The sequence below is a fragment of the Citrus clementina genome, unplaced genomic scaffold, assembly GCF_000493195.1.
Source record: "Citrus clementina cultivar Clemenules unplaced genomic scaffold, Citrus_clementina_v1.0 scaffold_6, whole genome shotgun sequence".
Classification (NCBI taxonomy): Eukaryota; Viridiplantae; Streptophyta; class Magnoliopsida; order Sapindales; family Rutaceae; genus Citrus; species Citrus x clementina.
The window spans coordinates 20,377,991-20,389,706 of NW_006262139.1; the positions used below are offsets into that span (position 1 = coordinate 20,377,991).

Below are 11,716 nucleotides of genomic sequence, written 5' to 3' on the forward strand. Positions count from 1 at the left end.
TATCAAGTGTCTTTTCTGGCTAAGATCTCTTTGTAGCACTTGCATGGTTCAGCTTAGCTACAAAACTTGAAATTACATCTAAATATTAAGCCTTTGGTATATTTTTAATATACTTGTCAATGCCTTAATGGTATGTGCATGTTTCGCTGCTAGCTTTTATGAGCTATTTGCTAGCCTACCAACTACCAAGAAAACTATGATTCAAGGTGCAAGCTGTTCACCATTTTCCTGTATGCCAAAGCAACGAGTTTTAAACCAATTTAACTAAGATTCAGATGATGATCGTATAGTTTCATATATTCGTGTTAGAATGCGTTTGACTCTTAATAAATCCACAGATATCCATTCAAATCACAAGAAACTTAGAACACATTTACATCAAATGAGATCAAAGATGAATAAAAATCGTCGAATCCTTGAATTCTTGTTTTGCCTTGCTGAGAAGCTGCTGCTTCGTTGGGTTATTGGAAATCTAATAAGTATTAGAGTCCGCGAAGTTGGTTTTGAACTTTGAAACAGGTGCCTAGTTCTACGGCTACATAAAAATCTCTCAACGGGTATTTTTCTCTTAAAGCTTTCTTTCGCATCTCTGCTCACTTCTCAGCCTACAAAGTACAGACCCCCAGCTCCATTATTTCGAAATACTTTCTTTTCGCAGTCCTTTTTCTTGTATGAATGCTTTATACGACGACGCTCCATAAAGATTATTAAAACTGGAAGAGAAAGTACCATCAACCCGACCAATCTCTCTAAGCCCGTTTCCAGTCTTTCTGGCACTTTGTACGATGGGAATTAATTAAAGCAATTTGTAGTTTGTGTACGCAATTCAAATACCATATGACTGTTATTCACTTTCGAGCTTTTTCAGTTCTCTTTAGGCTTTAGCTTTCTCCCAAAAATAACATTGGAAAAGAAAAAACGGTGCAAATTTCCAGTTCAACGACTACATTGTTAACTTCTGGTTGAATGTTTCAAGTTACATGTTAGTTTTTCATTTTCAAGCTATAAAAAAAAGGGGAAAAAAATTAATTAAACATATATAACAAATAAACCAAATCTAACAAAAAGCAAATGGTGGGTGGGAGTGAATATTCTTGCTTCTCTGTACACGTGTTAACCGCTTTGGTCGTTTACCTCACTATACAAATTAGTAAATTAATGATAATGATAGCACATGGTAGCATTTCCTCTTAGAGTTCAATTTTGCACAACTCACCTAACATTTTACACCATCGGATCTATTTTTAAACATCGGCAACTGCTAACTGATAATGTTAAGGGTAATGCTAAGTTACATGCATGTACCTTACATCCCTCTCACATGAATAGTGTAATGGATATTATTCATGTGAGAGGGATGTAAGGTACATGCATGTAACTTGGAGGGATCCTAATGTTAATATTCCAATTCATTGTCTTGTTCGAAGTGGGACATGTGTTTGGTGGCAATTTAAGATTTTGTTTACTTAAGTTTATGGTGGCTTTGTGCTCTTACTTACATCTCTCCACTTATTAATGTCATATTGTCACTCACTGCTCAGCAATTATCTATGCCAACATATGCCACTTATTATTTGGTGGGTTTTGAGTTAAAGGTGATCCAGCATTTATGCATTACGTTTCTTGAACATGCCATAATTATAAAATAACAATTACTTGATGTTATATAACTTACATATTATTGTCATTCTACTTTGCTTTTTACCCAGACAAGAAATTGATAACCAAAATTTGCAACTGCCTCATCGATTAAATTAATTACCACTTGTAATCCTTTTTTTAGTGACAAATGACACCAAGTTGTTTGAATGATATAAGCCCTTTGTTTTTTGTTTTTTTTTTTTTTCCCGTTTATTAGCTCTTTTAATATTGGATTTAAAATAAATTAATATTTCAGTGGGAAAATCTGCTTAAACTTGTTTGATCAGCAAATGGTGATGAATGCAACACAAAAATCATGTCGATGAGAGGAGCTCACGATGACAATGTAATTGATTTTTTTTTTTTAAACATTATAATTTTACTAATATTATAACTATAAAATTACTAAAACCTGTCTGTCTTGATGGTTAGTACTTAGTAGTAAAAAAAAAAAAAAAAAATTCCCTAATGAAAGAAGGGATGGGAGAATGAAAAACTGACTGAAAAGACCACATCATCATCAATTCTTTAATTAAGGGATTATTCATTTATTTGTTTATTTTAAATCTTTTAATGGAAGGGGTGAGGCAGGCAGGTGGCTTAAAAGAATGTGCTCTATGATAGCATATAATCTCTCTCTACTCAAACCTTTTCACTTCTCCAATCTCCACCCACCACTTGAAAATCTTCAACTTCGTTTTTGTCTTTGATCGTTGCTTCTTCGCACATTAAAGCCAGCAAAAGAGAAAATCGAAACAACCGCCTCCTCAAAAAAATTGATGATTATATGATATGATATTGATGGTCACATCTTACCACCCAACACTTAGAAGCCAAGCACTTTCCTTGAATCCAACTCTACTCTTCCTCAAAAATTCAACATTGACCCTTCATTTCAAATCAACCCCACTAAAAACCCATCAAATATCGTTTCTTGCTTGTGAATTATCTCTCATAGAAAGCAAATCCAAATAAAAATTGAATCTTTTTCATTGATACAATGACTGAGGTACTTCAATCATCTCCTTCTCATCACTTCCCTTCTCCTTCAAGCTCCTCTTCCACTCCATGTGCCCCCAATAATTATAACAGCAGCAGCAGCAGCAACAACTCAAAAGGGGTGCTTGGTTCAAATCTTTGTATAGCTGATGTAGTTCAAGAAAGAGAGCAAGAAGACCAAGAAAGAGAGCTCGAGCAAGAGCAAGAGCAAGAGCAAGAGCAAGAAGAAGAAGAAGAAGAAGAAGAAGAAGAGAGGGAGAGAGGTGAAGGGGACCAGCTTTCATTATTGACATTGTTGGTGGCTACATTTAGAAAATCTTTGGTGGGTTGTAGTATTGGGAAAGAGCTTTGTTCAATGGAGATTGGGTTGCCTACCAATGTTAGACATGTTGCACATGTTACATTTGATAGGTTCAATGGCTTTCTTGGCTTGCCTGTTGAGTTTGAACCTGAAGTTCCAAGAAGGGCCCCCAGTGCCAGGTCTGTTTTCTTAATAAAAATTCAATTTTTTTCTTTTATTTATGAATATTTTTGGTGGTGATTCTGTTTCTGCGTTTGCGTGATTCTTATTCGGGTTTCTGAAAAATTAGTTGGTTTGTTTGTTTGATGTGATTCGATTATGGGCTTTTGGTTTCGGTTATTTTGGTTTTCATTAAACTGATTAGCTCGGATATTTCCAGAATTTTTCATTCTGCCTTCCGCACGACAGTTTCAGTTTTAATTTTTCAATTGCTTATGCTCTTTGTATATGTTTTCTGCGTGCTTGAGTTTGCTATACATTAATTTTCTGTCCTGCTAAGCCATGAATTTGAGTCTTCTATTGGAAGCTTTTTCTTGTCTGACGTGTAAAGTTACCATAAATGGATATATGGATTATGCAAAATGTGATATTGTGATGTCACAGGAGAATAATATGGTTTGACTAAATGGGATTAGTTAGGGGGTTAGTTGAGTTATTGAACCAATCTCTAAGTTGACTTCTTTTGTTAATTACTAAATTTGTTTCTTCATAGCATTATGTTTCTATGGACATTCTCTGATTGCTTCCATTGGCCTTGCATCTCTTCTTCTGTTGTGAGTGTATTTGCTTTAGCCTATCATATTTATATTGTTTTGCTGAGATGAGTCCTTTGTTGTTCAAAGGAAAAGTTAACTCTATAATTTTCACTCTACCCACTTCGTTGGTTATGTCGGAAAATAGGCAGGTCAGAAAACACTTGAGAGGATACATCACCATGTCCTTTGGTGCCCTTGATCACATGAAATTTTGTAAATGAGTTCATGTGTACGTAACTAGTATAACTAGTGAGGGTGCTTTGCAATGTTGTTGGGAAAATTGTTGAAATTTCCGCTTTTATGATGGTTTCATTGTTTTATTTGTCGATTATAGATTTGTATCCTATAATTCACAAATATACACATATATAGCCATATCTTGGTGTCTTTTTTTTTGAGTCACTGGTTTGGATACCTGTGTCTATCAAAACATAGAACTTGTGTCTGTTCCCACTAATCATGGCTTTTACTAATTTCTAAAATACACATTCCTGATTCCTGGTTCTGTTGAGTTAAGAATCTCAGTTTTGATCCTCACGGTAGCCAAAAACTAGTTAGCATCTGTTTTTGCTTCAGCTAATATCAAATCATACAGTTCATTGCTTGAGGATACCTCACAAGAGATTTATATGTTCCATAGTTGACTTATTCTAATTCTACTTTTCTTTTTCCCTTTCTGGAGGAGCTAATTCATTCTTGCATGCCGACGGGTAATATGCGACGAGTTTCATTTTAGTCTGCTTCTTTTATGCATGTACCTATGTATCACTGAAGGAGAGACTGGCGTAGATATGTAAACTTGGTTTTCAACTTTCTCATTCATTTCAGATATGCTGTGGACTTCATTTTTCCATCTGTCATCAGGACATTGCAGTATCGATCCTAATGTAGACTGTTGACTAAGATATCCTTTGTTTGCAGTGCAAATGTTTTTGGAGTTTCAACAGAGTCTATGCAACTTTCATTTGATTCACGAGGGAATAGTGTGCCTACAATATTACTGCTGATGCAAAGGCATTTGTATGCTCAAGGAGGCCTGCAGGTATTTCCTTCCATTTACTGTTCTTTTGTGATAACTAAATTAGCATTAAGCTATCCATGTTCATGGTTAATGATTTAACATCATTCAGCTAATAGAAACTTGAGTTCCATGCATATCTTGATGTCGTGGAGCTACAAGAAAACAGAATATTTCTGTTTTTATGTTCCTCTGATTGATATAAAAAAGAAGTTGCAATGTGAATATGCGAGTTCCGACTTCAATATATATTTAACTTTCCAAATTAATATTGTGTAGGCAGAAGGAATTTTCAGAATTAATGCTGAGAACGGACAGGAGGAATATGTCAGAGACCAATTAAATAGGGGAATGGTACCGGATAACATTGATGTGCATTGCTTAGCTGGTCTCATTAAGGTACAACTTTGCTCCATTATGAGGCCAGTGCCACAACAACTTGTCTTTAGTTTAGAAGCTTCCCCTTGCTGACTTGTTGCTTGTCTTGTTCTGTTTGCTGTCTATTGTAGGCTTGGTTTAGAGAACTTCCGACTGGTGTCCTGGACTCTCTTTCACCAGAGCAAGTAATGCAAGCCCAGTCAGAAGAGGAGTGTGCTCGACTTGTGAGGCTTCTTCCTCCAACAGAAGCGGCTTTGCTCGATTGGGCAATAAATCTTATGGCAGATGTTGCACAAATGGAACATTTTAATAAAATGAATGCAAGAAATGTTGCTATGGTGTTTGCACCAAACATGACTCAAGTAAGAATTTAATCACAACATTAATCTGTGTCTTATTTCAAGCTGCATTTGATCCACAGAAAATTTTCCTTTTAATATGGAAATGTGTTGAAATTGGTAGAACTGGTTAATGCAGAGTTGTAACCTGGGAGGAAAAATCATGCCTTTCTAAATCTTTGTTATCGAACTTGGGGTTGGTAATATTGCCTGTTGCATGTCTTTGTTTATTTTACTCAAAAGTATAATGTTGTTGCAGTCTGGTTCTTTTCTAAAGGACTGTGTAATATTGTTTGGCAATACATCCTTGATAATTACTGTTGATTGCAGATGTCAGATCCTTTGACTGCATTGATGTATGCCGTTCAAGTAATGAATTTTCTCAAGACTCTGATCATCAAGACACTTAAAGAAAGAGAAGATTCATTGGTAGAATCAATTCCTGTTTCCCGTCTAGAGCCTTCTGATGAGAATGGACACCAAAGCTCCTCAGATTTATATCCTGTAGATACTAAGGATCTGGCGGAGGAGTTCGATGGAGAGGAGAAAGTTTTTGTTTCCTCAGAGCCTTCTTTGGAGAGCCCTCCTCATGCTACTCGGCCTGATTCCATGACTGGAACCAGCTTTCACAGCTTCCTAGCTTCGATTGAGAACATCATTCCTGCAGGAACTCTTTCTCTTGCTGATAGTTGTCCTTGCGACGTCATTTCTCAAGTCAACTCCTTAACTAATGGACTCCAGGAGGATGGATTTGCAGGTTCCAGTAGAGGGGTTCAAACCAACATTTCAAAGATTAAAACTGGTCTATCAAGTAGTTCAAGTCTCAAGAAAGGAACCAAGAAGCTCAATGAGCATTCAGTGGCTTCAGCAGCAGGACCTGTAGAGAAAAGCAAGGGAGCTGGGATTGTTGGCCTGATAAATTCAAGGACAGAGCTCTTTGAAGCATGGCGATGAAGGGCAACATGAATGCGGTGTTGCATATTGGGTTGAGGGTTGGGAAGATTAGCCAACTAATGAAACAAGTTGGCAGCATTGGGTGTTTATTTTACTTCTTTGGAAATATTTTGTATGATTTCATGCGTGCTTTCACATCTTTTCTTATTGCTGGATGAAATTTGTTAATCTTTTATGCTTCATGTTAGCATTTATGTAACCCCATCATAACCACCATTCATGTTAGCTTCTAAGCCATTGACATTTTTCTTTGATCACTAACCTGAAAACAAACTGCATTACATATATGGCTTCGACCTAACCCAATTTGGTAAAGGCTTCTTCTTCTTAAACAACTGAAGTTTGAAAAAATGTTGACAGTTCTCAAAATATCCATAAATTCAATCAAGTAATTCAAGAGAAAATCATTGGCTTCTATTTAGAGCGTTGTGCTGGTAATAACTAGTTTTAATCACCATGTATTAAGGTATTAGTTGTCTTTATTATCTCTTTACTCATTTGCTAATCTTATCATATCAATTAATAAGTGACACGTCATATTGATTTATTTAAAAATTATTTTGTAAAATTTTCTCCTGCAATTTATTGGTTTTATTATTTTTATTTTATTTTTTTTATTTTTTGGCAAGAAAGGTGCTGTAGTTAAAAAAATATATACTCCAGTCGTCAAAAAGTTTGAACAAACTTAAAAAAGCGCAGATTCAGCCCATAAGCTGAGACCCAAGTGAAGGTCCAAATTCAAGTTGCCAACTAAAAACGAATTAGTATACGGTTTGATCATCTGGCCTCTCAAGTCTGAACACAACGCGGCTGTCTCCTTCTCAGCTCCAGCCATTTCGTTGGAATTTCTCAAGTGAGAACATTGAAATTAATCATCATTAATTATCTGTATTAGGCTTTAGTCTTATTTTACAACTAGGCGATTTCTTTTTTCGAACTTTCATTTTATTTTATTTAGATTCTATGTAGCTGCCCGTTAACTTCAATGTGGAAATATTAAATTCGGCTTCTTAGTGATAAAAGTTTGTAGTTTGCATCTTCCCGTTAATATATATGTAGTATTAATTTTCTGGGATGGTTCTTGTCCTTGGTGCAGGTTGTTGCTTTGTAAAGGGTTATGTAGTTGAGCATTTATTACATTTTCGATTACTAGCTAAGCTTTCCCAAGGGCGCATGTTTTCGTTTGTGAGCAAAAGATTGAGTTTGATGATGATGACCAAAGTTTGCTGCTTTCAAAGGAATTTTTCTTCTGCTTTGCCGCCTTTGGTTCCTGTAAAATTACCATCTAAAATGTATGGGTTACCGCCTTTTTTTTCCAGCAATTTTTATTTATGGGTTATCGCAAAATATTTGTATTAGGTGTTGTGTGCATGCTTTTCGTCGGAATCATTTGTGTGTGATAAGAACTGACAAGCAAATCAATGATGGAGAATTTTCTTTTTGGGTATGTAGGGAGACCCATTTTTGGTATGTTTTGCCTGATGAAGTGAAGAGTGAATCTCTTCTAAGTCAATATTCAGAACTTCTATCACCAAGAGAGAAGAAAAATCTTTACCATATGCAAGGGGACCAGTTCAAGAAAAGTGCCTTGCTAGCCCGTGTCTTGGTTCGCACTACCATAGCAAGATGTAGGTTCGTTTCTAAATCTTGGTATCTTTTGATAAATCTCTCTGGTTCGGTGTTCTGTCATGCTTTGGATGAACATAGAGATCAGAGTTGATTATTTTAGTTACATATGAATGTTCTTATCTCTGTGGACATTGCATCAATTATTCATAATTTGCTATAAGATTGCGATAGTAATTAGTAACTTGCAGGCTTGTGATGAAGCAAATATGAGCTAACAAGTATGAATCTGAAATCATTTAGCATATGCTTGCACTATAAATTTTCATATTAACTTGCAACTTAAACCTTTGACTAAAGCTCACCATTAATAAAAAAATTTTAGAAAGGGTATTGACTGTTAAGTCTACTGAATTCTGAGTTCAAAGATCTACTTATATGTTGTGGATACTGCTTTGAATTTTGTATTAAGGTCAAATATACCACATGTAGAATATTAAGAATGTTTGTTTCTTACTAGATCAGACAAATTGTCAAGTAAATCCAAGATCCTTGAAGTTCAAGAAGACCATCTATGGGAAGCCTGAGGTGATTTCTACTTTGATAGCCTGGAATCTGTATCTACTTTTTTTTCACACCTGCCAGTGTTTGTCTTACCTTCTAATTATTATTTTTTAAGCTCATTTTGTTTTCTTGTACCTTAATTTTTTTTTTTTAATTACATTGCATGTGAGAATAGGTGGACTGGGAAAATGGTGACAAATGGTGCCCACCGCCATTACATTTTAATATCTCACACACATCTTCACTTGTAGCATGTGGAGTGACTGTAAATGTGCCTGTAAGTTACCCCTTTTGGAGACACAGAGACCTGTTCCTAATTTGGGAATGAGATATGCTACCTAAACAAAGTACTTTGTTAACCTATGTTTTGAGGAACAAAATTTGAAAGGTTCAGTTTATATTTTCTGATTGTAGATTGGAATTGACGTGGAAGAAAAGCAAAGGAGGTTAAAGAACAAGATTCTAGCTTTTGCAAAAAGGTACTTTTCTCCCGACGAAGTGAAGCTATTAACAGCTATATCAGATCCTGAAATTCAGCGTCAGGAGTTTATTAAATTATGGACTCTCAAGGTAAGCTGAATTACTCAAAAGGACATAGGATAATATCTGTGGTCAAATTATACGTTAAGAAAAAGTTTTATGGTTTCCTCTAAAATAAGATGGATCTCTCTTTCAGGAGGCATATGTGAAAGCAGTTGGAAGGGGTTTCTCAGCTGCACCTTTCAATACCTTTACCATTCGTGCTAGAGTCATAAAAATGGGAGGCTTTCATCATTTTGATACCCAGCATTCAGAGGTTTGTTGCCAAACTTATTAGGAGAGTCAAATTTAAAATATGTGTGGTAAACGTGCAATTTACAGTCTACTTGTCACAGGCATTTTGTTGGTGTAACGATAAGATATTGTTTTGTTGGTCTTCAAAATTAAGGTCGACAGTTCAACCTTCGTGCTGAGTTTCCCGTGGTGCTAATAGAATTTAATCTACTCACGATTTACATAGGCCTCAGATTTGATGCTCTAAATAAGAGAGGAATTGAAAAAGTAGTAGAGAATTTCTTCATCTATTTTTCTTATTTCTCACGTCTTTCATATCAATGAGCCAACAAAATTGTTTTACCGGACAAGCTCAGAATTGTATCCATTAAAAAGTAAAACTGTACTCCCTCTTTAGCCATCAGTCATTATACTGATATTTTCCTTCTCAAGAATTGATTGTGCTAATAATTTTGTTTAGTTATTGTAGTTGTCATTTTAGGGCCATAGCATTGAGAAGCCATGGCAGGGTCCCACCATTCACCCGGTTTCAAGTGCTTTTGCTCCAAACCAATTACTCTAAAATTTTGCTGAATAGTGATTACCAACTCATTTCTGATTATGCTATCAGGCATCAGAGATAGTAGTTGAATCTTCTGATGACCCTGAGAATCTCACAAGCAATTGGCAGTTTGCGCTCTTGGATTTGGCTGGTTCTCATTATGCTGCCATTTGCATGGAAAAGGAGAATTCAGCTGGAGGTGTGACTCAAAACTCTAATGTGATTAAAATGTGGAACTGCATGGTTGAAGTTTCCTGTGATTTTTTTGCAGGTGAAGCTAGTGTTCCAATGAGATTGACTGTGTGGAAAACCATTCCTTTTGTTGAAGATGAACGCGTTTCTGGAACTGGCGCAGTTGTCCCTATCAGTGGGTTGATTAAGCAATTGTGATGATGGTATGCATTGTTTCAATACATTTATATGGTTAATATATGACCCTACATTTCCTTAGTTTTGCCGTTTTAGGGGATTGGCATTTGTTAGAAATCTGACAATTTTAATTCCATGTGTTTGGTATTAGAAATTCATTTATATCTATAACTCAGAGCATGCAAGTAGCAACACATTTCCTTCATGTTACTACTTTTTTGTTTTCGAAAGTTACCGAACTTAAACAGAGACATAATTCCTTTGAAACTCAGATTTGTCTGGAACTTTGATCGAACAACATTCCAATATGGTGAGGCACCCGCTTGCTGTAACCACAGGAAAATAAAAATCCACAAAATGGATGCACAAAACCGAGATACCAAATAACCAGTTGCATAATATGATCATATTGTCGGGTGTGCGGTTCACACCAGAACTGGGAAGGCAAGGTTTACAAAATGTGCTCCACTACACTGGGATTCCAAACAAAATTTTGTTATATGATCAATAGACCAAGCAATGTCCTCAAATTGAAATGAACTGTACATTTCCAAGCAAATTTTTGCTACCGTAATCGCTACTTAATCACACACAATCTCAAGGAAAACAGGATTATGGCTCCATTTGGTATTGTTTCTAAGTGCAGTTTAGCATTTGACCCATCACTGTAAAGTGCTTAGTAAACACTTACAAGAAGCTGAGGTGATCTTTTGTTTGATGAAAGCCCTTTTATTTCTGTTACTGTTTAATCAGAATATTATTATTATTCTCATAACTTTAAAAGCCAATTCTCTAAATAAATATTTTGAGCTTTCATTTCAAAGTAGCACTTTAATACTAAACAAAGCCTTAAAAAGACTACCACAATTGCCATCTATCCCAAGTAAAACCCAATAATGCACAGGCACAAAGTTATGCAGCACGATAGAGTTTATGAATGAAGCATCTTTTTTTTCTTTTTCTTTTTTTTCCTTTTTTTTTAAAGAGTTAAATAAGTAGGACTTAACCCAAGGATCTTCTACGAAACATTAAACTAACTCACAAAGAAGCACTGAAACACATCCTATTTTTATCTTAAAGGTTTTTGGCATTATCATCGATCATCATTTTGTCACAATTTGTTAAGCTGACACCACCAACAGCTTCAACTTGAAGAGAAACCAATAGTAATTTATTTTGACCATGAAACAAACAACTGGTGAACAAAAATAAATATATCCAGATCAACGCTACAAAGAGAATAAATAAAGCTCAAAATTAACCTTAATGTCTAAAAATAACACTTCACATCTAAACAGTCGGCTTCAAATTTTGCAATCCAAAAATCAATTACCTTAATAAGAAACCCTAGAACGACGAATTATGTAGAATAGATATTGCAAAAATGCAAGTAAAAAATCCAAGAAAATGACAAGTTTAAGGGAAAGTATAAAAAAACGAGAAAAAAAAAATTGAATTCACCAAATTTGAAATATAAATAAGACAAAAGGATATCTTTGCTGCTAGCTCACTGGTTAT

At 35.4% G+C, this 11,716-nt stretch overlaps 2 protein-coding genes across 7 annotated transcripts; both read left to right on the forward strand.

The window, feature by feature from the left end:
* Nucleotides 1-2,199: 2,199 nt before the first annotated feature.
* Nucleotides 2,200-6,646, forward strand: LOC18039307 (rho GTPase-activating protein 4). The gene is made up of 5 exons (XM_006430105.2): nt 2,200-3,120; nt 4,618-4,738; nt 4,994-5,113; nt 5,224-5,454; nt 5,761-6,646. Exons 1-5 carry the CDS (start codon nt 2,642-2,644, stop codon nt 6,382-6,384), a joined length of 1,575 nt encoding a protein of 524 aa, XP_006430168.1. The 5' UTR covers nt 2,200-2,641; the 3' UTR covers nt 6,385-6,646.
* A 472-nt stretch (nt 6,647-7,118) lies between these two features.
* On the forward strand, nt 7,119-10,532 carry LOC18038070 (4'-phosphopantetheinyl transferase). 6 transcript variants are annotated; one of them, XM_024182766.1, is made up of 9 exons: nt 7,119-7,237; nt 7,481-7,676; nt 7,837-8,012; nt 8,471-8,538; nt 8,690-8,791; nt 8,929-9,084; nt 9,191-9,310; nt 9,899-10,224; nt 10,471-10,532. In XM_024182766.1, exons 2-8 carry the CDS (start codon nt 7,558-7,560, stop codon nt 10,217-10,219), a joined length of 1,062 nt encoding a protein of 353 aa, XP_024038534.1. In that variant the 5' UTR covers nt 7,119-7,237; nt 7,481-7,557; the 3' UTR covers nt 10,220-10,224; nt 10,471-10,532. The 6 variants fall into 6 exon arrangements, with proteins under 6 accessions (XP_024038534.1, XP_006430169.1, XP_024038538.1 ...); XM_024182767.1 differs by lacking the exon at nt 10,471-10,532 and having other exon boundaries at nt 7,121-7,237; nt 9,899-10,028; nt 10,098-10,383; XM_024182768.1 differs by lacking the exon at nt 10,471-10,532 and having other exon boundaries at nt 7,122-7,237; nt 9,899-10,028; nt 10,101-10,383.
* The last annotated feature ends 1,184 nt before the right edge of the window (nt 10,533-11,716 follow it).

What these genes read in the sequence shown, in the direction of transcription:
- LOC18039307 (XM_006430105.2), top strand. Translation starts at nt 2,642, where the DNA reads ATGACTGAGGTACTTCAATCATCTCCTTCTCATCACTTCCCTTCTCCT. An exon ending in AGAAGGGCCCCCAGTGCCAG is followed by an intron (nt 3,121 to 4,617) that starts GTCTGTTTTCTT and finishes CTTTGTTTGCAG; the next exon opens with TGCAAATGTTTTTGGAGTTT. An exon ending in GCTTAGCTGGTCTCATTAAG is followed by an intron (nt 5,114 to 5,223) that starts GTACAACTTTGC and finishes TGTCTATTGTAG; the next exon opens with GCTTGGTTTAGAGAACTTCC.
- LOC18038070 (XM_024182766.1), top strand. Translation starts at nt 7,558, where the DNA reads ATGTTTTCGTTTGTGAGCAAAAGATTGAGTTTGATGATGATGACCAAA. An exon ending in GTAAAATTACCATCTAAAAT is followed by an intron (nt 7,677 to 7,836) that starts GTATGGGTTACC and finishes TTGGGTATGTAG; the next exon opens with GGAGACCCATTTTTGGTATG. An exon ending in TCGCACTACCATAGCAAGAT is followed by an intron (nt 8,013 to 8,470) that starts GTAGGTTCGTTT and finishes GTTTCTTACTAG; the next exon opens with ATCAGACAAATTGTCAAGTA.